The sequence below is a fragment of the Molossus molossus genome, unplaced genomic scaffold (assembly GCF_014108415.1).
Source record: "Molossus molossus isolate mMolMol1 unplaced genomic scaffold, mMolMol1.p scaffold_m16_p_12, whole genome shotgun sequence".
Lineage (NCBI taxonomy): Eukaryota > Metazoa > Chordata > Mammalia > Chiroptera > Molossidae > Molossus > Molossus molossus.
Genome location: NW_023425347.1, coordinates 84,762,536 through 84,788,898, shown reverse-complemented (window position 1 = coordinate 84,788,898; position 26,363 = coordinate 84,762,536). Strand labels below are relative to the sequence as shown.

General features: G+C 42.0%; 1 protein-coding gene, 1 non-coding gene and 1 pseudogene across 5 annotated transcripts in view; 1 reads left to right on the top strand and 2 right to left on the bottom strand.

Moving 5' to 3' along the window:
• Nucleotides 1-15,854, bottom strand: part of TAF12 (TATA-box binding protein associated factor 12) — a 40,487-nt gene extending 24,633 nt beyond the window's left edge. For 2 of the 4 annotated variants that reach the window (XM_036257307.1, XM_036257306.1), the window contains exons 1-3: nt 4,895-4,982; nt 3,928-4,179; nt 952-1,029 (exon numbers count right to left, since the gene is read on the bottom strand). In XM_036257307.1, coding sequence (XP_036113200.1) covers nt 952-1,029; nt 3,928-4,179; nt 4,895-4,966 — 402 coding nt within the window. In that variant the 5' untranslated portion in view covers nt 4,967-4,982. Of the gene's footprint in view, nt 1-951; nt 1,030-3,927; nt 4,180-4,357; nt 4,390-4,894; nt 4,983-15,756 lie in introns of those variants that run through there. The other 2 variants (XM_036257309.1, XM_036257310.1) reach the window with 2 other exon arrangements.
• Nucleotides 5,490-5,630, bottom strand: LOC118627445 (annotated as a pseudogene).
• Nucleotides 15,855-20,127: 4,273 nt separating the features above from the next.
• Nucleotides 20,128-20,261, top strand: LOC118627420. Its single transcript, XR_004959165.1, has one exon. It is a non-coding gene; the product is annotated as a U11 spliceosomal RNA (small nuclear RNA).
• The last annotated feature ends 6,102 nt before the right edge of the window (nt 20,262-26,363 follow it).

Genomic DNA, 26,363 nt, shown 5'->3' with positions numbered 1-26,363 from the left:
TTAACAAAATTCTCATCTACTATAATAGGAAGTCAATATACTTTTATAAAATTAATGAATTAAAGAATATCTGTTTGAATATTTTACTTAAAAATACAGAAGGGCCCTGGCCGGTGGGGCTCAGCAGTTGGAGTATTGGCCTATGGTCCAGAGAGACTCAAATTCTATTCCCACTAAGGGCGCGTACCTTGGTTGCGATTTGTCCCCAGCCCTGGTTGGGTCATGTAGGTGGCAACCACTCCATGTGTCCCTTTCACATCGATGTTTCTCTCTCTCCCTCCCATTCTATCTGAACAAAAAATGAAAAAATGTCTTTGGGTGAGGATAAAAAATAAATAAATACAGAAGGCCTGGCCGGCGTGGTTTAGTGGTTGAAGCATCGACCCATGCACCAAGAAGTCGCTGGTTTGATTCCCAGTCAGGGCACATGCCCAGGTTGTGGGCCTGATCCCCAGTGGGGAGCATGCAGGAGGCAGCCAATCAATGGTTCTTACTCATCAATGTTTCTCTCTCTCTCTCTCTCTCTCTCTCTCTCTCTCTCTCTCTGTGTCTCCCTTCCTCTTTCTCTAAGAATCAATTAAAAAAAATTTTTTTTAATGAAAAAAGAAGAAATACAGAGGAATAGTCTAGCAACAACTAAAATTGTTGAAAGTGATTGCCTATAAGCAGCAGACTATGCCCTTTTTGATAAGCAAAAGTAGCAACAGCTCTTAGGTATAAGTCATTCCATGGGACCCTCACAATAACCCAGCAGATAATTAATGTTATGCCCTACACGAACACAGGAGGAAGCTGAGTCTTAGAAAGCTTAAGAGACTTGTCCACGGCTACAAAGCTGTTAAGTGGCAGAGTCAAGATGCAAATTTAGATCTGTCTAACTCTAAAGTCTGTGCTCTTCACCACTATTCTACCCTAGCTCTCAGGGACACAGTCTACCCAACCCCACCTTACCTCCTCCACATCTTCATCCAACTGCTCATTAGGATCCACTTCTCTAACTAAGTCTTGTAATTTCTTCTTGGTCAATACCTAAAGTAAATTGGAAGAAGATTTTCAGCCAAGTATCAAGAAAAGAAACGCATTACCCTATAATGAAGAGAGGTTGTCAGTTTGTTGACTTTAGTTTCTGTTTTTGAAAGAGTTAACAGTCGGGCCTACCTGGTGGTATTGCTACAACACTACTCTCTCAAGACAGAAATAGCCTAGGGAAGCCCTGGCTGGTTTTACTCAGTGGTTAGAGCGTCGGCCCGTGGACCGTTAAGGGAACGTACCTTGGTTGCAATTTGTCCCCAGCCCCGGTTGGGGTTGTGTGGGTAGCAGCCACTTGTGTATCTCTTGCACCAATGTTTCTCTCTCTCTCTTCCTCCCTCTCTCCCTCCCACAAAAAAAAAAAAAAAAAAAAGAAGTAGCCTAGGGAAAGGTACAAAGAGCAGTTTGGAAGAGAGGCCAACATCTGTCAGGAAGTTTATTTCAGCCTCATCTTTTTTTCTCACTGAGCCTCACTTTCCCTCTACATTAAATAATTTGCCATTTTCTGACCACCACAGATCGTACAGTGCCTCTGTTGCCTTTGGACATGCTCTTCCACCCCTCTTCTACCTGCTTGGCTCTTGGTGCCTCCTTTCTGATGCTTTTCCTAGTCCACCCAGGTAAAAGCAACCATTTTCTCCTTTGGCCTCTACTGTACCCTGTGCACCCTTCTATCATTGTGTACATTTAAAAACTTGCCATCTGGCCAGTGTGACTCAGTGGTTGAGTATTGACCCATGCACCAAGAGATTGCTGGTTTGATTCCCGGTTAGGGGACATGCCTGGGTAGTGGGCCAAGTCCCCGATGGGCATGCAGGAGGCAGCCAATTGATGTTCTCTCTCATTGATGTTTCTCTCTCTCCCTGTCTCTAAAATTAATAAAGAAAAAAATAAATAAAAATACAAACTTGCCTATTTCTGACTTAATAGGTAGAAAGCTCCCTGAGGATAGAGAACATGTGTTCATTTTTGTATGACTAAATATTTGTATAAGTATGGACAACTATGATTTCTCTTTCATAGAGAAAATGTCATGTGACATATGTATGCCATTAAAAAATGATGAAAGACATACACTAAAATGCTAACCATAGTTATGGTTTGGGTTGTGGTAGAGTTATCTTCTATTGATTCTTTCTGTTTTTTAACTTTAGAAATAAGAAAAAATAGCCCTGGCCAGTTTGGCTCAGCAGTTAGAACGTTGACTTATGGACCAGAGAGTCCGGGGTTCAGTTCCCGCTAAGGGCAAGTACCTCGGTTGCGGTTAGTCCCCACCCCGCTTGGGATCATGTGGGTGGCAACTAGTTGAAATGTCTCTCTCACGTCGATGTTTCTCTCTCTCTCTCTATTCCTCCTTCCCTCCCTCCCTCCCGCTCCATCTGAAAATAAAAATGCAAAAATGTCCTTGGGTGAGGATAAAAAAAAAAAAAAAAGAAATAAGGAAAAATAAAATAATTTAAAAAATAAATATTTGTTTAATGGTGTCTCAGATCTATCCATTCTCCATTTCACTGTTATCACTTAATTCAAGACTTCGCTGCATGTCTTGATTTACTGCAAAAGTCTTATACTTGGTCTTCCTCCCAGTTTACCCTTTTGCTACCTTTCTTTTTGTTAATCCTCACCGAGGATATTTTTTCCATTGGTTTTTAGAGAATGAAAGGGAGGGAGGGGAAGAGAGAAAAACATTGATGTGAAAGATGTGGTATATGCATGCCAATGCTCTAACCACTTAGCACACTAGCCAGGGCCTTTCCTACCTTTCTTGTTTCTTTACTGCCAAGTTAATCCTCCTAAGAAATACTATTTTTGTTATATTACTTACTCCTCTATTAAATATTTGCGAAGATGGTTTACTGACTAAAAGTTCCAATGGAAACTGATTAGCGTAGGCCCAGTATGTTCTGCCATAATTCTACCTGCATAATTTTTCTTCTGTTCTCCAATAAACTCCACATTCAACACAGGTTGGTCTCCTGACTATCTGCCCAACCCTTCCCATTCACCTTTGCTAGTCCCTCATCTCATTCTCTTGAAATGTTGTCCTCTCATCCTATTCTACCCAGACTATGAAGCCCAAGACAAAAGATTATATTTATTTCTTACTTCTTGTGGCTTTGGAGGACAGAATAAGGACCATGAGTAGAAAGAAGGGGGCAGATTTTAGAATCACTACAGAAAATTAAGAATGGTGGAGCTGGAGGAACTAGAAGGCGAAAAGAATGGAGGCATGAGTATGTTTATTATAAGAATAATGAATAATGAATTCATTAATTATTTTACTATTTTATTTAACTACTTTATTGAATAATTACATAGCAAAATATATATTTACATATAAATATATAAAAACCTGTTATATCTCTGGCCAGTTTGGCTCAGCAGCTGGAGCATCAGCCCAGGACTAAAGGGTCACAGGTTTGATTCCAGGTCAAGGGCACATACCTACCTGGATTGTGGGTTTGATCCCGCGCTCTGGTGTGCCATGCAGGGGGCAACCAGTAGATGTGTCTCTCTCACATGGATGTTTCTCTCTCTCCCACCCTCTTTCTTTCACTCTGTCTAAAAATCAGTGGAAGAATATTCTTGGGTAAGAATTAACCAAAAAAAAAAAAAAACCTATCATAGGCAAGGTGTTATATTAATGTGTGTGAATGGATGTGTGTATACAAGCATACATACATACACACAAATACTACAAATAAAAATTGATAAATGTTGTACATGATAATTCAATACAGAACTTTAGAAGTCCAAGGAGGGGAAAAAACTTTAGAGGTCACCTTTTCCTAGCTGAGAGGAGGAGGCAGCATCTGAGATGGACACCTCTCAAAGCATTATTGGTTCAAATAACAGAGAAGAGGTAACTAGAGAGAGCAAGAAGTAAGAGGATAATACCTGATTATTTTCAGGGCTAAGACGTCCTCCTGATCCAGGAGTGCCTGGTATCTTTACCACTGTAGTGCTATTGGCCATGGAGCCTTGTGGAGGGGTGCTGGCTGGTTCCGGTTTTATGGATGAGAAATTGGAGAGATTGATTAGGGCTGAGGGGCCAAACTGGTTCATAATCTGCCGAGCTTTGGACTTCAGCTCATAGAGCTTATCAAGATCCTGTTTCTTCCTGGAGGTGTGAGGACCAAGGCCAATCAACTATGGAAGAAAAACATAAAATTAGCTCCAGAGGCACTTGTAATCAAGAATGAGTTTTGAAAGTAAAATTATATGAGGTCTATCAGACTTCAAAAGGTCTTCAGTGTATCAAGGATAGTGACCATTTAATACCTGCATATTAAAAATGAAGGGAATGAAGAATATTCATTGCTCTCACCTGATATTTAGAAACCATCTCTTCTCCAAAAGCTAAATGAAATAGTCCACAAAATTTAAATAAGAAAATAAATGAAACGAGGAATCTTATGTACAAAAATAAACTAGGATAAGCAAGACATTATGTAAGACTGTAAAAATAGAATACATGGTTAAATACTACATGCATTATTTTTGAGTATCAAATGATGTTAAACTCAAATAAATCATGGTACAGTCACATACTTAAAACCCAATCACAAAACTTCAGAAAACAGATTAGTTCATTATGGCATTTCAAAACATGCTTAACTCTATGTCAGAGCTATGCCTGATAAACACAATTTTTAGCAATTGTGAAATCTTTTTTGTCATCAAGAGCAAATTTTCTCTGAGTGTTAGCAATCTTAAGGACATGCAGAGCCCCTAGCCTGGGGTAGCTGAGGCTCCTAAATTTTAGAGCCATGAGCTTGAATCTGTGACATCAGCTTTGGTGTCACCATGATCAGAAGCACATTCACCAAGTTCCTCCCACAGTGGCCTCAAAGAGCTTACTTACAGCTATCTGAGTGTCTAGATCTTTAATTACATCAGCAACGGCTGTGAGCCCGGTGAAATGAGAGGCAGCCATTTTCAAAAGCTACCTGTAAATGAACAACTAACATCAAGTATCACCCTTGCCACAGAGCCATTTCAATTCCATGGCCTGGCACAACTTTGCCAACTAAGACCCAGGCAAAATGAATGCGAAGAAACATCTCCTTATCCCTACTGGGCACCAGGAAAAACATTTCCATCTCTTTCATATACGTCTTTTGTTTTGTTAATCCTCACCCAAGGATATTTTTTCATTAATTTTTAGAGAAAGTGGAAGGGAGGGAGGGAGGGAGGAAGAGAGACAGAGAGAGAGAAATATTGATGTGAGAGAGACACATCGATTGGTTGTCTCCCTCATGACCCTGAATGGTTACCTCCTGAATGACCTTGATGGGGACCGGGGATTGAACATGCAACCCAGCTACGTGCACGTGCCCTTGACTGGGAATCAAACCCAAGACACTTCAGTCCTCAGGTTGATGTCCTAACCTCTGAGCCAAACAGGCCAGGGCTTTTTTATACAACTTCTTGTTCTTTTTTTTTTTTACCATTTAATTTGCCCCCACTACCACATATTATGCAGTCGAGTTTCCCACATTTGGGGAAATCACAGGGGTCAGCACATCCAGAGTGCAGTGGATAAGCCGCGCCCTGGAAAACCACCTTCTAATCCTCACCCTTCCTCTGCCAGGTTATATATGGTACATGCCCTTAGCGGGAGCCGAATCCAGGACTCTCTAGTCCGCAGGCCGATGCTCCAACCGCTGAGCCAAACCGGCCAGGGCTTATACATCTTGTTAAATTAACTAATGCTTTTAACAATATAGACTCTTTTCCTATAAATGTTCTATTGTTAGGGATAAACCAATAGCATATGAAATACTATAATTGGCCAAAATTGTGGAATTTTAACTTGCAGAAATCATGGCAAAGGTTTTCAGAACTTGGTAAAGCTTAACAATCTGAATGAGTATCTGCATCTATTCTACTCTTGCCCCGATTGCTGAGTTCCTCCCCAACAAACTGTCTAACTTTCTAATATGACATCTTCCCCTGGCTTTCCCTTAATAAAAGCAACTCACTGTACTGGTTAAATGACCGAGAGAAACTTGTCCAAGAGTCAGCTGAGAGGGACAGCAGAGCATCAAGATCACCTGTTTGTTTTTTAACCACATACAATCCATGCCTTCTCCCTTGCCTACAATGCTACCACTGGAAAAATCAGAATATGAAAAGACTGTTAATAGTAATACTGTAGTCCACCCAGCCCCCTTATCCAAATTTTCACTTTCCAGTTTCAGTCAACCAGTCTAAAAATATTAAATGGAAAATGCCAGAAATAAGCCATTCATAAATTTTAAGTATGTGCCCTTCTGCATAGCATGATGAAATCTCATGCTGCCCCTTACTTGTGACCACGTCGTGAATCATCCCTTTGTCTAGCATATCCACACTGTGTATGTTACCTACACTGAGTTACTTGGTAGCCATCTGGGTTATCATATCAACTGTTATGGTATCACAGTGCTTATGTTCAAGTACACTTACAGTAGCCTAATGCTTACATCATTCACCTCACTTCATCTCATGATGTAGCACTGTATCATCAACGCATCTCACTTCATCACAAGAAAGTAAGTACAGTACAATAAGATATTCTGAGAGACTGAGCACATTCCCATAGCTTTTATTACATTATATTGTTATAATTATCCTATTTTATTAGTTATTAATCTTTAACTCTGCCCAATTTATTTATTTATTATTTTTTATATAGAGTGGGAGGGAGAGAGGAGGAAGAGAGAAACATTGATGTGAGAGGCACACATCGATTGGCTGCCTTCCACACAAGCTGACCAGGGCCAGGGATCAAACCCTCAACCAAGGTACATGCCCTTGACCAGGAATCGAACCTGGGATTCTTTGGTCCATAGGACAACGCTACAACTGCTAAGCCAAACCAGCCAGGGCTACTGTGTCTAATTTGTAAATTAAACTTTATCATAGGAAAGTATGTATAGAAAAAACTATAGTATGTATAGGGTTTGGTACTTTCTGCTACAAACTGGAAGAAAATATTTACAAACTAGATTTCCAACTAGTACCTAGAATATATAAAGAACTCTCAAAATTCAACAGTTTAACCAAAAGGTAATTTGATTAGAAAATGGACAAAAGACATGACCAGACATTTCACCAGAGAAGAGATATAGATGACAAATAAGTACATGAAAAAATGTTCAACATCATTAGTCATTAAAGAAAGGCAAATTAGCCTTGGCTGATTGGGCTCAGCGGTTAGAGCGTCAGCCTGCGGTCCAGAGAAACCCGGGTTCAGTTCCTGCTAAGGGCATGTACCTCAGTTGCAGTTTGTCCCCGGCCCCAGTTGGGGTCGTGTGGTGGCAACCACTCGATGTGTCTCTCTCTGGTCGATGTTTCTCTCTCTCTCTCTCCCTCTCTATCTGAAGATAAATGCAAAAATGTCCTCGGATGAGGATAAAAAAAATAAAAAAAACGAAAAAATGTCCTTGGGTGAGGATAAAAAAAAAATCTAAGCATGTACTGTCAGAGTAACTAAATACACACGAAGACTAAATGTAATGTGGCATCCTGGATTGGATCCTGAAACAGAAGAAGGACTTTAGGAGAAAACTGGGATCTGAATAAATTATACTTTAGTTAATTACAACAAGTGTACCATGCTCATGTAAGATGTTAATAATAAAGAAACTGGATATAGAGTATATGAAAACTCTGTACTATTTTTGTAATTTTTCTGTGTATCTAAATTATTCTAAGAAATAGTTTATTTAAAAAAGACAGAAGCCTGGCCGGTGTGGCTCAGTGGATTGAGTGTCCCATGTACTGAAAGGTCCCAGTTAAATTCCCGGTCGGGGCACATGCCAGAGTTGCAGACTCGATCCCTGGTGGGGGGCATACAAGAGGCAGCCGATCAATGTTTCTCTTTCACATGGATGATTCTCTCTCTCTCTCCCTTCCTTTCTCTCAAAAAAAAAAAAAGAAAGAAAAGAAAATAGGGGAAGAAAAAGCACAAAAAGTTACTAAGACAAAACAACAAGGATGAATCTTAAAATATTTATTTTTAATCCTCACCCGAGAATGTTTTTCTATTTATCTTCAGATAGAGTGGGAGGGAGTGAGAGAGAGGGAGAGAGAGAGAAACATCAATGTGAGAGACACACATCGACTGGCTGCACAACCCCCACCAGGGCTGTGGCAAACTGCAATTGATCAGAATAGAACTCAGACCCTTTGGTCCACAGGCCCATGCTCTAACTGCTGAGCCAAACTGGCCAGGGCAAATCTTAAAATATTTAAGTGGGAAAAAAAAGGCAGTCTCATAAGAATACATTCTGCATGATTCCATTCATATGAAATTCTGTTATTAATAAAATTAATCTCTACTGATAGACAGGGCAGGCACTGACTACAGAGAGGCATAAGGGAAGTTTCTAAGGTGATATAAAAGTTCTATATCTTGCCCTAACTGGTTTGGCTCAGCGGTTAGAGTGTCGGCCTGCGGACCAGAGAGTCCCGGGTTCAGTTTCCGCTAAGGGTATGTACCTCAGTTGCAGTTTGTCCCCACCCCACTTGGGGTTGTGTGGGTGGCAACCACTTGATGAATCTCTCTCACATTGATGTTTCTCTCTTTCTCTCTCTCCTCCTCTCTCCCTCCCACTCTATCTGAAGATAAATGCAAAAAAAAAATTCTATATCTTGAGTAGGGTGACACTAACACAGCTGCATGCATTTATCAAAAATAATAGAGCCCTGGTTGGTTTGGCTCAGCGGTTAGAGCGTCGGCCTGCGGTCCGGAGAGACCCGGGTTCGGTTCCTGCTAAGGGCACGTACTTCGGTTGCAGTTTGTCCCCGGCCCTGGTTGGTCATGCGGGTGGCAGCCACTCGATGTGTCCCTTCACATCGATGTTTCTCTCTCTCTCTCCCTTCCTCTCTCTCTCCCTCCCACTCTATCTGTACAAAAAAAAATGGAAAATATCCTCGGGTGAGGATAAAAAAATAATAATAATAATAGAACCATAAACTCACAATGTCTACATTTTATTGTTGCAAATTATACCTTAATAAAGTTGATTTGAAAAAAATACCCTAAAACTAAACATGCAACTACCATGACCCAACAACTGCATTTACCTTAGAGAAGTGAAAACTTATGTTCACATAAAAATTTGTACATGACTATTCACAGTGCTTTATTTGCAATAGCCCCAAACTGGAATTAGCTCAGATGTCTCTCAACAGGTAAATGGTTAAACCAACTGTGGTACATTATGCCATAGAATATTACTTAGCAATAAAAAGAACCAAACTATTGCCCTGGCCAGGTTGGCTCAGCAGTTAGAGCGGCAGCCCTCAGTCCAAAGAGTCACTGCACTGCTTCCTGGTCAAGGGCACATACATGTGTTACAGGTTTGATCCCTGGCCCCCATCAGGGTCGGTGGGCAGCAACCAATCGATGTTTCTCTCTCCCTGCCCCCTCCCTCCCATTCTATCTAAATTTTTTTTTAATTTATTTTTTTTAGAGAGAGAGAGAGGAAAGGAGGACAGAGAGATAGAAACATTGATGAGAGAGAACATCGATTAGCCACCTCCTGCATGCCCCCCACTGGGGATTGGGCCCACAACCTGGGTATGTGCCTCGACCAGGAATTGAACCTGTGACCTCTTTGTGCATGGGTCAACTGTTCAACCACTGAGCCACACCCACTGACCTTCCCACTGTATCTTAAAAAAAAAAAAAAAAAATCAAAGGAAAAATATCCTTGGGTGAGGATGAACAACAAAAAAGAGCAGCCCTGGCCAGTTTGGTTCAGTGGGAGGGCGTCAGCCAGTGGACCAATGAGTCTCGAGTTTGATTTCAGCCAAGGGCATATACCTTGGTTGTGGTTTGTCCCAGCACTGGTCGAGGTAGTGCGGAAGGCAACTAGTCAATGTGTCCCTCTCACATTGATATTTCTCTCTTGCTCCCTCTCCCTCCCTCAGCTCTATCTAAGGATAAATGGAAAAATATCCTTGGGTAAGGATTTTTAAAAAAAAGAAAAAGAACCAAACTATTTATATACACAACTTGGACAAACCTCCGGATAATTATGTAGAGCAAAAGCCAATCCAAGAAGAATAGATATCGTCTGATTCCACTTATATATAACATTTTGAAATGACAAAATTTTAGAAATAGAGGACTGATTAATGAGGTTGTCAGAGGCTGGGTGACAGGGAGGTAGGTGTGGTTATAAAAAGGCAATACCAGCCCTGGACGGTTTGGCTCAGCAATTAGAGCGTCGGCCTGAGGTCCAGAGAGACCCATGTTTGGTTCCAGCTAAGGGTGCGTACCTCAGTTGCAGTTTGTCCCAGGTCGTGCAGGTGGCAGCCACTCGATGTGTCCCTTTCATGTCGATGTTTCTCTCTCTTCCTCTCTCTTCCCTCCCACTCTATCTGAACAAAAAATGGAAAAAATAAAATGTCCTCGGGTGAGGATAAAAAAAAAAAGGCAATACCAGAGGTTCTTGTGGTAATGGAATTGCTCTTTATCTTGACTGTAGTGATGGATAAATGAAGAAAGTGATTAAATTGTATAAGACAATACACATATTCATACACAAAAAAGTGTATAACTAAAACTAGGGAAATCTGAGTAAGATTGGTAAATTTTATCAATGTCAATATCCTGGTTGTCATATTACACAAAATGTTGCCATTGGGTAAAACTGGGCAAAGTGTACAAAGGATCTCTCTGTATTATTTCTTGCAAATGCATATAAATCTAAAATTACCCCCCGTTTTAAAAATCAGGAAAAAAATTCTCAAGAGTAACTGCAGTCCTTTTTAAGATGACCCAAAACTCAAGAGCCATAAAAGAAATGACTGATATGTTCAATTACATGAAAATCAAAATGTCTACATGGCAACAAACATAATAAACAAAGTTAATGGACAAAAGATAGCAGAGGCTAGTGCTGCCTGCCTTCCTCCCTCCCCCCTGCAAAGAAGGGTCTTGGGTCTGATTCCAGCTCAGCCGGGTCAAGGGTCAAGGACGTACCTGGGTTTTAGGTTGCGTTAGGGGTGACTGCAGGAGGCAAACAACTGATGTCTCTCTCTCACCCTCCCTCCCTCCCACTCTCTCTAAAAAATCAACGGGAAAAAATATCCTCTGGTGAGTATTAACAAAACAAAAAAATATGTACAAAAGACAAACTAGCAAAAAAAACCAAAACCCAAAACCGTAAAAATCAATAGACACCCAAATACCCAAACTGCAAAAACTATGACAATACAAGAATAAAAAATTCAAATACCAATTAAAATAGTAAAATAATTTTTCGGCCAGCGGGCGTGCGCCCGAGTTGCGCAGGCGTAGATAGCCCCCTGACACGTGGTCCTGGCCGGGCCGCATCTGAGCTTCCCCCTGAGGGGATTTTTCCTGCTGGTGTGGGCGGGCTTAGCCTTCTATCAGAGCTTTACGAACCCCGCCCTAGTTATTTCCTCAGGACTCCGCCTTGTCGTATATGTCACTACCATCACCGATAGGTACCTACAGCCCCCAAGATGCGAGTTTCCCCACACAGGATGACAGGAGCGACCTCCTGCCCGTTAGAGCGGATAAAGCTCCGCTCCGTCCAGCAGCCGTTCTTAGCCGCCCCTTCCTCTGCGCCCCGCGACACCTTCCCAGCAAGCACTGCGCTATTTGCCTATTGACTCACGTTTTGGCCTTGGCTTCTAAGCAAAAATCAAGACCAAAAAAAAAAGTAAAATAATAACTATTTTCATTCATAATAAAAATGCAAATTAAAACTACAAGCTACCTCCTCTTGGTCCCCATTTGGCAATGATGAAAAAGTTTTATACATACTGTGTTTGAAAATTTTATGTAGAGTCATTTCATATTTTCTTGGGATGAAGAGAATGTAAATTAGCTAGAAATGACTAGAGAGGGCTACTTGGCACTATCTACCTAAATGAGAAAGTATGTATTGTTTTGATCCCATAGTTTCATTTCTAGTAATTTATATTAGCAACTTGTATGTGATAGAATACTATACAAACAAGAAATTTCAACCCAAATGTCCATCAAAATGAATATTGTTAAACAAATCAGGGTATAACTATATAATGGAATACATTTATAAAGAATGAGACTCATGAAAATATTATGCTAAAAGAAACCAGTCACAAATGACTACACATTGTATATATACTATGATTCCATGTATATGAAATGTCCAAAATAGATATATAAATATATAAAGGCAGAAAGTAGATTAGTGGTTGCCTAGGGCTGGGAGGTGGGGGAGATGAATAGAGATTGACTGCTAATAGTATGGGTTTTTTCTTTTAGGGAGGACAAAAATAATTGTGGTGATGGTTACACAACCCTGAATGTACCAAAAAACTGAATCATACACTTTAAATGGGTGAATTGTATGTGAAGAATATCTTAATAAAGCTATTTTTAAAAAATAAGAGTTCATTAAATGATCTCCAGTAAACATTGTTCAGTGAAAATGCAAGGTATAGAATAGTGAGAATAATTTGCTATCATTTATTAAAACACACAGACACACAATTGTAAATGCATAAATTATTCTTGGAATGATACATGGGAAACTGATAATAGTGGTTGCCTTGAGAAGTGGGGGAATGATAGTATCTGGGTGGCCTATTGAACCAAGGTGGGAGACCTACTTTTCATTGTATATCCCAAATTTTCTACTATACTTATGTTTTATTATATACCCCAAATTCTGTACTATGTGCATATATGTTCCTTATGAAAAAGATTAAAAAACTATTATTTGGTTTGTTTCCTCTGAAGAAACAGGTAATACTGAACCCTGTTTTTAAAATATAACAAAAAAATATAGTGTACCACAGAAATGAATCTTGACCTACATCTCACACTTTATACAAAAATAAACTCATAACTGATCATAGACTTTCTGCCTCAATTTCCTCATCTGTAAAATGGGTTAATCATAAAGTATACTTCATGGGATTATTGTGGCAATTCACTAAGTTCATGTATCTGAAGCACTTGATGTATCTGAAGCACTCCGTACAAAGGAGAACATGTTTTAAACACGTTTGCTAATATATATGCTCTCTTAATTCTAAATGTTATTATAAAAAGCAATATGGTAAAACTAAAAGGGTTCACCAATGCTGATATGTATTGGTGGCATCCTATAACCACTTTATGATTATAGATATTAGAAAAAGGAAGTGGATTGAAATAAAACAGCAGTGGCAAATGGTTATCAGGAGACTGATAAGAGGTTTTGTGGGGCAGAGAGGGCTGGGTAACATCTTACTTCTGCTACTGAGTTAAGTGAGATCCCTGTGACCAGAGTTTCTACAGTGGAACCAGGCAAATTTTAAAGTCCCTTCCATTTCTAATCATTAGTGTAAGATTTTTAATTAACCTCATACGTACAGAGTTCAAAGTTTGTCTTCTGCCTCTAACATACTTGTTTTGGTGCAGACTATAAGCACTGATGATAGATATGTTGCCTCCAATGGGACTTTCCACAAAGACCTCTGTCAAAAGTAGTATGTTACATGTTCATATCCACAGTAATAGGATGATTTTCTGATCAGTTACTTTGAAATCCTATTATAATGATTCAATCAATGCTAGAACTACCAATGAGTGAAATAAGTACATTTTGTAAATGCAAATGAGGATATTAATCCAGTAATAAAATATCATTAAACCATTAAGTACTTTGAAATGGTGGCATGGGCATGCTTATTAACCTCATAAGTTTTGATCACCTGCATACAGTAGAGGCATTTGCAAATAGCACAGGCTAACTCACTGGGAAAAAATAGTTTCAATTAAGTGAGCCCAATTTCCCCAATCGTCTAGTTCACGTTACAATTGTAAAGGTAATGTGATTTAAGCCCTTGTTTCAAATTGGCCTTTCTTGGTTGCCTAAAAATTTCTATTCAGGTCCCATTTTTCTGTCTTGCATATCTATGCTTCTTGAAAAGAACACAAATTTAAAAAGAAAAATAATAAAAATAAAAACACAGAAATTCGTTCTCAAATACCACACAACATAAGTACCTAATAAGTTATAGTACTTGATATTGAGTCTAAGGAGGGTGTTTTCATTCAATGATATGCTTTGTATAACTATTACTTCTATTTTGCTGGTGGGCAAACTGAGACATAAAGAATACACTTAGAAAAGTAGAAAAAAGTTTTAGTCAAACACGTAACTGGTTTTGACTGGGGATGGGCCAGTTAGTCCTTGTGATTTCATGTAAGGTACTTAACCTCTCTGAACCAATTTCCTTATCTGTACAATGGGACTAACAATATCTAACTTGTGGGGTTGTAAGTGGTAATTAAATAACATAATACTTGGAAGTGTTTATGATGGTGCCTGGTTAGCCTGAGTAGGTTTCAGTACAAGATACTACTGAAGTGGAGAAGTGAGACTGGTCCAAGTCCCCCTGCCAACCTTAACTAAAAGCAGCCATCTCTCTAGCCAATGCTTATGCTAAAAATACAGGGTACAGATTACTTATCTGTAACTTTCTAAATGGTTTACTACATCCTTTAGGGGAGGGGCAAGCTTCATTTAAAGGTTTCTTAACTGGTAGTGACATTCACTGTATCAATGTCAATACAGTAACAGGACAAAAGAAAGTAGTAGAATCTGTAAAAAAAATTCCCTCTTGTTTGACGTTAGAGCAGATTCTAGAAGCATGTTTTCAAAGGATATTAACCAAGCATCTCCAATTTGCTAATGTACAGCAGCCTACTGCACCAAAATCATGATCTAATCAGAATTGCTTCACTGTGATCCTAAGCCCTCTTTACACATAGAATAGGAATTTTTAAAAGATTATTTTTCGGGCCCTTCCATCTCTGATAGTCTTTTATGAGATGCAGAGATCTGTACTCAATCGGGGTTGAATGGATCGGAAGTTGAACTGCTTCAACTTCACATCAGTTTCTCAAGAATGAGGCAGAAAACGAAGATGCTTACATGTGGGCTTCCTAGATTAAGCATCTGACACAAGAAAAGCCTGCCAAAAACCAAGCAGGCAGAGCGATGGAGTCGTCTTCCCCCGAATATATCTTTTACCACTCTGAGTTCAGAGAATATGAGGAAAGAAAGGATCATTATATCTTTTCCAAACTCCCTTTCCCTTAAAGGCTTCTCTCTCGGCCATGGCCCCGATACTCTGTTTTTAGAAGTTCGGGTGCTCACAGCCGTGTTCCCTCAGGTATTTCGGAGTCTCCAAGCCCCGATCCTGTCCCCACAGAAGCCCGTCTTCACTGACCGCTCCTGATCCTCCCAAACCCAAATGTCCTCTTACTGTTTCTGTCCCTCAAAAATCTAAGTCTTCGCTGCTCTGTGTCGGAATCCTTAGGGGCTCAGGTCTTCACTGTCCCGCTTCTGCCTCTTAGGAGTCCAAGTCCTCACATCTCCGCTTTTACCTCTCCGGAGCCCGTGTCTTCTCGCCCCGTTTCGTTCTGACCCCTCTCCTCTTAGGAGCGCGGGTCGTCACAAACCTGTCCCTCTCAGACCGCTTTCCCTCAGGTGCCGGAGAACTCACATGTGTCCCCGTTCCCTAAGTCCCTCTGGAGCCCGAGTCCCTACAGCCGCGTCTTCTCCGAGACCCGAACCCCTCAGTCCCGTCCCAAGACCTGATTCCTCATAGTCCCGTCTCCTCCACAATCTGCCTCTTCAAACACTGACCCACTGTGGGTCTGGGTCCTGACTCCCTCCTCCCGCTCTTCTTCCTCAACTGCCAGGGCCCAAGACTCACAGGCAGCAGGTCTATCTCCCCATGATATGCGGAGACTGCCCCAGTGAAGCGATCGTCTCGGCAGCCGGTCCGACTGCTCGGCCCTCCCCGAGTACTTCCGGCACCGCTCCCCGCCTCCAACCCGGAAACGCGCGGCTCTTCCGGCCGGCGGGCACGCGCCTGAGTTGCGCAGGCGTAGATAACCCGCCGACACGTGGTCGCGTCCTGGACTGTATCTGAGCTCCGGCGATAGGGATTTTTCCTGCTGGTGTCGGCTGGAAGCGTGGGCCGGTTTAGCGCTTTCTACCCGAGCTTCACGAACCCTCCCTTAGGTGTTTTTTCCCATCTCCGCCTTTTATATGTCGCTACCGTGACCGGTAATTGACGCCCTCATGGTTTTGAGGTCGCCATTTTTGGTTGGTGCCTTTGTCGTGATAGCAGGACTGGGATAATACTGAGACAACATTACCCCCCCCCCCCCATACGTGCCCAGTTGGACCCCAACAGGGGAGTTGGCAGCACAGGAACCTAGGGACAAGAGAGACTCGTTGTGCCTGTGAGAATTAGCAATTAATAACAACTGAGCGCTTACTGTTAGGAACATTGCCAAGCCCCTCACCTCCGATAAATCTTTTAATGGTTTAAAGGAAATCTTTGAGGTGGGTGGAGGTAGAAGACGGTATGGGGGGGATAAATGGTGATGAAAAATAAAAAGTGAATGCAACTTGTGAGATACAAAGCAAGGTCCTAGCTAATAAGTTTTTAATCTGTTTGAACTCAGAATTCTCCAAACTCTGAACCTGTCTTCTAACCATTAAACTGATTCTTTCCATTATTTCATCCGTCAAATGCTTAGTGAGAACTACTGCATTTACCAGATGCTGGGCATATTAACAAGACTTGGTTCCAGCCTAAGTCCCTTCTGGAGCCCACTCCCTACACTAAGATTGAGAAACATAAAGGAATGTCCACACTAAAGTGGAGAAACAAAAAGGAATGTAAAAAGGACCATGACAGCCCACAGCCAGTGACCAAACTGCCAGCAAGAATGGCAAAGAGCTGCCTCCCACCTGGATTAGCGCAGCAACCTGCCCTCCCAGTCTATATTTTCCCTTCCTCATCCCACCAAATTTCCAGTCCACCCTTATACTGCCACCAATCCCAATTTACAGAATCAAGCCCCCTTCACCATTAGGCTCCAAGCCATTTTACCAGTCTTATTCTCCTGCCACTACTGGCTTCATTTTCCTAATAGTCTAGCATACCATTTTTTTAAGACCCAGGAAAAATGTACATTCATTCAACAAATAGACTGCTTATTGTGTGCTGAGCTTTTTGTTAGGTGCTGAGTATCTGTTCGTAAATAAGACATACACTATCCTTATACTCAGAGAGTTTACAATTTTAAGTGGGAAACAGATTACTAGAAAGTACACAAGAGTGTAAAAGGAGAGAATACCAGAATAAACTGGATTTATCTAGCTGGGTGATGGAGGGCCCCGAGCTACTAAGCAGTTTATTCAAGGACCAAGATGGCCAAATGGGCTGGAGATTAACGGGTGATGGGAAAAGTGGCAGGCAATGAGGTTGGAAAGGCAGACACAGGGGTCAGCTCAGGCAGGACATTGTAGGCTGTGGTGGAGACATAGGACTTTATTGTGCAATGGGAGGGCATTAGAAGGTTGAGCAGAGGTCAAATGATTTGTTTTTAGGAGATGACAGTACCCATATCTAGGCTTCCACCAGTTTATACTACAGGTCTACTTCCTATGATAGTGTAAGCTGTTTATATGTTTCCTCTTGCAGCTTCTACTTTGTAGAGGTCAGGGACTTCCACATATTATAATATATTGAAGAAAGTAAAATTATATTTTTTGTTTTAAAAAAAAATCTATGTTGCCCTGGCTGGTTTGGTTCAGCGGTTAGAGCGTCGGCCTGCGGTCCTGAGAGACCCGGGTTCGGTTCCCGCTAGGGGCGCGTACCTCAGTTGCAGTTTGTCCCCGGCCCTGGTCGGTTGTGTGGGTGGCAGCCACTCGATGTGTTCCTTTCACATCGATGTTTTTCTCTCTCTCTCTGTTCCTCTCTCTTCCTCCCACTCTACCTGAACAAAAAATGGAAAAATGTCCTCGGGTGAGGATAAAAAAAAAAAAAAAAATCTATGTAGCCCTGGCTGGTTTGGCTCAGCGGTTAGAGCGACGGCCTGTGAACCAATGAGTCGCGGGTTCGATTCCTGGTCAAGGGCACATACCTCAGTTGCAGTTCATCCCTGGCCCTGGTCGGGTGGTGCAGAGGCAACCAGTGGATGTGGCTCTATCATACTGATGTTTCTCTCTGTCTCTTCCTCCCTCCCACTCTGTGATGATAAATGGAAAAAAATCCTTGAGTGAGGAATAAAAATAAAAAAAATATATAAAAATATAGCCCTGGCCAGTTTGGCTCAGCGGTTAGAGTATCGGCCCGCGGACCGGAGAGTCCCGGGTTCAGTTCCCACTTACAGGCACGTACCTCCGTTGCAGTTAGTCCCCGGGCCCTGATTGGGGTTGTGTGGGTGGTGACCAATTGATGTGTCTCTCTCACATCAATGTTTCTCTCTGTCTCTTCCCCCCTCTCTCCCTCCCACTCTATCTGAAGATAAATGCAAAAATGTCCTTAGATAAGGATAAAAAACAAACAAAAGAAATTTTAAAAAGTGAAAGCCTTGGCTGGGTAGCTCAGTTGGTTAGAGCATTGTTTCCATACCAAACAAGGCAATGCAAGAATCAACCAAAGAATGAATAAGTGGAACAAATCTCTCTCTCTCCCTTCCCCACTCCTCCAAAAAGAATTTTAAAAAAGAGAACTTATTGTATGTAAATTTTACTTCAATAAACCTAATTTAAAAAAATGAAATAAATAGGGGAAATACAGAAAGCAAGGATTATATTTTTAATTACACAATAATAATCCAATATATTTTTAAAAATTGGAACATTACAGGTCCATCTAAACTCTTGAGTTTGTCAACGCTCTCCATCCTGCTCCCCTCTTTCTTTCTCAGGGGTAATCACAACACTGCGTCTTATAGTGCTCTTTGTTACATTAATGATATGGGGTACCCTATTCAACACCCTTTTAAAAATATATTATTTTTTTAAATTTTTATCTTTATTGGTTTCAGAGAGATAGAAACATCGATGAGAGAGAACATTGATTGGCCATCTCCTGTGTGGCCCCCACTGGGGATTTGGCCCACAACCTGGGCATGTGCCCTGACTGGAAATCGAACTGGTGACCTCTTGGTGTATGAATTGACACTCAACCACTGAGCTACACCAGCCAGGAGCACCCTTTTCATTCAGTTATTTTTATATCTGTTGATAAAGATGTATCAATAGATGTATCAACAAGTGCAGTATTTTTTTTTTCCCTTTGATGATATGCTCTACCTTAGTGTGCACCTCCTTTTTTTAAAAAAATTGATTTTAGAGACAGGAAGGGAGATGGAGAGAGAGATAGAAACATCCACAAGAGAGAACATCGATTGGCCGCCTCACGCATATACCCTTCCCTGGGGATTTGGCTCCTGACTGGCGACCTCTTGGCGCATGGGTCAACACTCAACCACTGAACCACACCATCCAGGCCAGTGTGCACGTCTTATCAGTGTTTTTTGTTTTCTCCTCACCTGAACACTTATTTTTGTGGATTTTAGAGAGAGAGGAAGGTGGAGAGAAATATCCATGGGTTGCCTCCTGCATGCGCCAGAGGAAGAATCAAGCCACAACATTTTGGTGTACAGTAAGATGCTCCAACCAACTGAGTCACACAGCAGGGCTATCAGTGTTTTTTGTTTGTTTGTTTGTTTGTTTTTGAATGTCTAACTCCTTTGAAGGGGCAACTGATTGCATTCCATTTTATCAACACACCACATTCTGATAATCCGTTGTAATGATGAAGGCTAGGCTGCTCCACTTCAAGGGGTGGCACACATTGTGCATTTTCAATTTTAATAGGGTGGGATTCGGGTTTCCCCAGAGAGGTACCTACAGCCCCCAAGAAGTGGGTTTCCCTACGCAGAGGGCGACAGGAGAGACCTCGCACGCAGGCACCCACCGCAGGGGACGTTCCTTCCTGTAACCGTTTTTCCAGCCCCTTCCTCTACGCCCCAGGGCACCTTCCCAGCAAGCACTGCGCTATTTGCATATCAAGTCACGGGTTTTTGTCTGGATTCTAAATAAAAATCAAAAGACAAATCATAGTTTCCTTGTGAAGAATTCCTCAGATTCAGAAGGTCTTGACATTTCCTCCTCAATTTCAGGAACATGGGAAAGGAACTTGCATACACTTTTTTTTCACTTTTATCAAAATGGGAATTCACCAGCACTGCCACCCTGCTTTCGTTACGGGCGCGTTAAAAAGGGCTTCTGTCGTGAGTGGCACACGTAGAGCAGCTTGATTGCTCTACGTGCGGAATCGACATCAAGAGATTTCGGAAGCATAATTTTTTGGTACTTGGGCAGCCGGTGATCGTTGGTCCTGGCGCCTGTCATCTGAGGTTTAAAATGAAAACTCGGTTTGGGAAGTTTCGGTGGCATATATAAACTGTGGCTTGATTTCCGTTACATGTGGCTGTGGCCGTTCAGAGGTTCTGTTTTGCCTTTTGTTCGGGCTTGTTACTTACGTGAAACTTAGTTTAATTTACATTTATTGAATTAACACTGGTTTTATAAAAGCTGCTTAGTGAGTTTTCTGACAGGACTTAAAGTCAAACGGCTTGTGAGACTACTTTCCATATCCGAATGGTCTAACCGATTCTAAGAAAGAGCACTTTAAAAGTTCTGCCTTTTCAGATTAGAAAATTGAGATTTAACCAAATTAACCAATAGGTTTATCCAAGGGACCACTTCTTCACGCAGTCAAAAAGGGATATCCCTACTCCTCTCAGGTGCCTGTCTCCAGAAGTGGTGGAATTATCATGTAAAACTTTGACTTTGTAAAAATGTATCCCCTTTTACGAGGCACAGATATCCCTTCCTAATGATGAGATCATGTTCTATAATTTTTGTCCTTTAAAAACATAGAGACAATAGTTTAAAACACCAATTAAGTAGCTCTTACTGCTGGTAGCAGCAACCTTTCTGGACAGCAGTTCAGTAACATATTTCATCTCCTAAATATGTATCTTCCTATGTAAAATTATGTGTGTGTTTAATGTTTTTCATTGTTTTTGTTTTGTTTTGTTTTAGAGAGAGGGGAAGGGAGAAGGAGATAGAAATATCAGAGAGAGAAACATTAACATCTATCAGCTGCCTCCTGCACGTCCCCCACCGGTTCTGGCATGTGCCCTGACTGGAAATCAAACCAGCGACCTCTTGGTGCATAGATGGATGCTCAACCACTGAGCCACATCAGCCGGGCTGAAATTATGTTTAAGAGATTTAGCCCTGGCCGGTTTGGCTCATTGGAGCATAGGCCTGCTGACCAAAGAGTGGCAGGTTCAGCTCCAGTCAAGGGCAGGTAGGGTTGAAGTTCAGTCCTGGCCCTGATTGGGGTTGTGTGGGAGGCAACCAGTCAGTGTGTGTGTGTGTCTCCATTGCACTCTATCTGAAGATAAATGGGAAAATATCCTCAGGTGAGGATTTTTTTTAAAAAGTAAAAAGTTTTAGAGGTAAGGGTTCATTCATCCTAACAGTAAATGTATACTGTATTGTATTCCTTCACATGGCTTAAATTTAGTGAAGGGAGAGAATAGCAAAGGGAGGACAACACTAAATTGGGCTGGGAGTGGGATATCTGGGAAAGCTTTCCTGAGGCCAAGACTTTGAAACTAAAATGTAAAGAATAAATAGAAGACAATCAGGCAAAGTGGGAGGGAAAGGCTGTTTTAAGTAAAGGCAAAGCCTTGAGGGTGGAGAATGTGCTGCAGTCCAAGAAAGGCCAAGATGGCCAGAGTGAAACCATCCACTTGGCAAGACACAGAGAAACCTGAAGACTCCACTGAAGCCTGGTCTCACAAGCCTGGGATGTTCATTGCAGTGTTTTTTACAAAGCAGAAGAAATGGAAAATTACCTACGCCAGGTATCAGCAAACGTTTTCTGTAAAGGGCCAGGTAGTATATATTTTAGGTTTTGTGGCCATATAGTCTTTGCTAGCTGCTCAACTCTACTCTTGCAAAATAGCAAAAGATGTATAAACAATTGAGCACAGATGTGTTGCAATAAAATTTTATTTATGGACACTGAAATTTAAATTTTATATAACTGTCACGTCATGAAATAGTATAGTTTTCCAATTTTTTTTTTTTTAGAGACAGGGAGTGGGGAGAAAGAGAAGCATTGATGTGAGAGAGACACATGGATTAATTGCCTCCTGCACAACCCAGAGAAGGGCAAAGGATTGAATCTGCAACCCAGGTACATGCCCTTGACCAGAATCAAGCTTGTGACCCTTCAGTCGGTGGGCCAATGCTCTAAACACTGAGAAAACTAGCCAGGGCTGACATAGTATTCTTTGTTGTTTTTTTATATAGCATTTGTACAATATATTTTTCTACATTTGCATATTTTGCCCACAACTTAGCATCCATTTTTTAAAAGGTTTATTTATTTATTTATTTATTTATTTATTTATCACCAGAGGATATTTTTCTATTTATCTTCAGATAGAGTAGGAGGGAGGGAAGAAGAAAGAGAGAGAGCAAGAGAGAGAAACATCAATGTGAGAGAGACACATTGACTGGTTGCCTCTGTATGACCCCAACCAGGGCCGGGGACAAACCGCAACTGAGGTACATGCCCTTGGCTGCAATTGAACCTGCGACTCATTGGTCCATGGGCCGACGCTCTACTGATGAGCCAAACTGGCCAGGGCTTAGCATTCTTTTTTCAGGCTGAATTCAGCTGATATTATAAAAACTATTTATTTCAGCCCGGCCAGTGTGGCTCAGTGGTTGAGTGTAGACCCATGCACCGAGGTTGCTGGTTTGATTCCTGGTCAGGGCAGATGCCCAGGTTGTGGGCCAAATCCCCAGTGGGAGGAGGCAGCCAATAGATGTTCTCTCTCATCAATGTCTCTATCTCTCTCTTTCCCTTCTTTTCTCTCTAAAATCACTAAAATTTATTTCTTTCAACCAAATAGAAAAAATTCAAAATCATAAACATGTAAGAAAACATATTTTAAATGGTGATGCAAATAAGTCACTCCTCTCATTACAAAGTGTCTGTTTAATATATATGATTTGGAACAGAATATCCTTATATATCAAGCTCATGTTTCCACAACACCTTTATCTCTGCCCCTTTTGTCTCATTCCAGTCAGCCCTGCCTCCTAAGAAGGATCAAAGGGGGATGTTGGTCTTGATGGAAATCTATTCTTTTAGATGCTGCTGTACCTATCAGGGACCAGGAGTTGAGGGAGCCACCAGTTTCTATAGGGACTGGGAAGCAGGGCCTGGCTCAGCTGTGCCAGCTCGCAGCTAGAAGCAGAGGGGGTAGGATGCAGGGATGCCAGGCCAGATAGGCGCTGTCAGGAGAGAGCAGGTTGTGTGTGAACGGAAAACTTTCTATTTTATTTTATTAGGAGAGAACTTATGTAACAGAATAAAATGCTTCTCTCTCTCTTTTTTTTGGTACGTGCCCCTAGTGGGAACCGAACCCAGGACTCTCTGGCCCACAGGCCAACGCTCCAACCGCTGAGCCAAACCAGCCAGCCAGGGCTCTAACTCTATCTTAATTTTTTTTTTTTCTTTATTCATTTTAGAGAAAGAGGAAGGGAGAGGGAGAGAGATATAGAAACATCAGTGAGAGAGAACATCGATTGGCCACCTCCTGCATGCCCCGCACTGGGGATTTGGCCCACAATGTGGGCATGTGCCCTGACCGGGAATTGAACCAGCGACCTCTTGGTGCATGGTGCTGAACCACTGAGCCACATCAGCCGGGCTCTATCTTAATTCTAACCTGCATTTTTCCCATGGCCTTCTGGCAAATAGCACCTGCTAGAGATATGCTATTAGAGAAATCCGGCTTGAGGCTTGAACTTTTGCAAAGATTTGTAGGAGCCTCTGACCAGACTCAGACAGCAATGGGTAATGGACTGGAAACTGAGATTTAGAGACTTACTGCTCTTCTATGGATCCCTGTTGACACCTAGATGTCTTGAGGTCTTCACACACCTTTTGCCCCACCTAGTCTCCCTTCTCTTGACATAAAAGAAGCATGAATTCTGGGCTCTCTTAAGATGGAGTTGAGAAACCCTAAGGCACACTATCTTCTTGGACTGGTAACTTCTTGATCAATAAAACTTTCCTTACTCCAAACTCTGACATTTTGAATACTGGCCTTTGAAGCATCAGGCACATGTACCTTGAACCAGTAACACTTTGGCTTGTTCTAAACAGAACAGACTAGCAAGGGTGGCCCAGCCAGTGCAGCTCAGTGGATTGAGCATTGTCGCATGAATTGAGAGGTCCCAGTTCGATTCCCGGTCAGGGCACATGCCTGGGTTGCGTGCTTGAGGAGGCAGTCAATTGATATATTTCCCTCACATCAATATGTTTCTCTCACATGTTTCTCTCTCTCTCTCTCTGAAAAATCATTAAAACACATATATATATTTTTTTATCCTCACCTGAGGATATTTTTCCATTTTTTGTACAGATAGAGTGGGAGGGAGAGAGAGGAAGGGAGAGAGAGAGAGAAACATCGACGTGAAGGGACACATCTAGTGGCTGCCTCCCGCACGACCAACCAGGGCCGGGGACAAACTGCAACCGAAGTACGTGCCCTTAGCGGGAACCGAACCCGGGTCTCTCCAGACCGCAGGCCGACGCTCTAACCGCTGAGCCAAACCGGCCAGGGCTAAAACATATTTTTAAAAAAAGAATATAGCAAGGGTGGTGTATATAGAGAAGGTATGAGTCCAGCGTTTATTTACAATTTACCTTCTTGATGGAAGGTTGGGGAGTAAAGCTGGTAGCAACTGCCACAAGGGGTGTGACACTTGCCCTGCCCAACTGTCTTCACTTTACTCAGTCAGTCTGAGGTACAGGAAGGGGTGGCATGGCAAGGTTAAGCAGTGAGTTGCACCCTCTCCACATCTGAATCTGAGCTCAATTTGGGGGACCTCTTGTTCTTTGTCATTTCCCTCCTGACTACAAATCCTACTTGCATCTGGGTGGTAAGGAATGTGAGGCCTTCTCTGGGGGTGCAGGCAGAGCAAAAGATGAGAAAAGTGTTTCTACCAAACCAGCAGTACCTGTCTACTCACATCTTTTTTTTTTTTATCCTCACCCGAGGATATTTTTCCATTTTTTTTATACAGATAGAGTGGGAGGGAGAGAGGGGAAGGGAGAGAGAGAGAGAAACATCGACGTGAAGGGACACATCGAGTGGCTGCCACCCACACAACCAACCAGGGCTGGGGACAAACTGCAACTGAAGTACGTGCCCTTAGCGGGAACCGAACCCGGGTCTCTCCAGACCGCAGGCCGACGCTCTAACCGCTGAGCCAAACTGGCCGGGGCTCTACTCACATCTTAACACCATGGGAGACCAGGCCAGCCCTAGGGCTTTGCTGACATCAGGGTGATGGGCCTCAGGTCACCAAGTTTCAGGAACTGCCCTATGTTTGTCTCCTTTTTTCTTTAATCCTTACCAGAGGATATTTTTACATTTATCTTCAAACAGAGTGGGAAGGAGAGAGAGAAACATTGATGTGAGAGAGACACATCGATTGGTTGCCACGCGCACAACCCCAACCGGGGCTGGGGATGAACCGCAACTAAGGTATGTGCCCTTGGCTGGAATTGAATCCTGGACTCTTTGGTCCAAGGGCCATTGCTTTAACCACTGAGCCAAACTGGCCAGGGCTGTTTCTGTCTCCTTTTAATTCTCCTTTCCAAAACAGCTCCACATGCACCTGGGACTTGGCTGCGGATCTAATTCTAGGGCTGCAGAAGGTCTCTATACCTCAGCCTCCCGACCCAAAAGGCAAAAAGTATCATTCTTTTGATTGTTTTTTCTGCTAACCATTTAAAAATGTGAAAACCATGCTTAGGTTCTCAGGCAACAGTCAGGGAGCTATATAGTTTACTGGCCCCTGGCCTACAAATTCAAGAGCAAGAAAAGCCTGGCCAAACCAACTATGGGATATCCACACAGTGGAATACAGTGTACTCATTAAAAAGTTGAAACAAGCATTTATGATAATGGTTCACCTTTATGGAACACTTAGCAAGTGCCAAGCTCTGTATTAAGCACTTAGATGTATTAGCTCCTATAAATCATCACATTAACCAATGAACTATTGTGTATACTTTAATTTTTTTTTTAATCCTCACTGGAGGATATTTTCCCATTTATCTTCAGATAGAGTTGGGGAGAGTAGGGGAAGAGAGAGAGAGAGAGAGAGAGAGAAACATCAATGTGAGAGAGTCATATTGATTGGTTGCCTCCTGTATGACCCCAATTGCAGCCAAGTACCAAACCACAACAGAGGTACGTGCCCTTTTTACCCGAATCAAACCCAAGACACTTTGGCCTGTGGGCACATGCTCTAACCGCTGACCCAAACCGGCCAGGACTGTGTTCACTTTATTTATTTATTATTATTTTTTAATCCTTACTCAAGGACTTTTTTTTTTTGGCA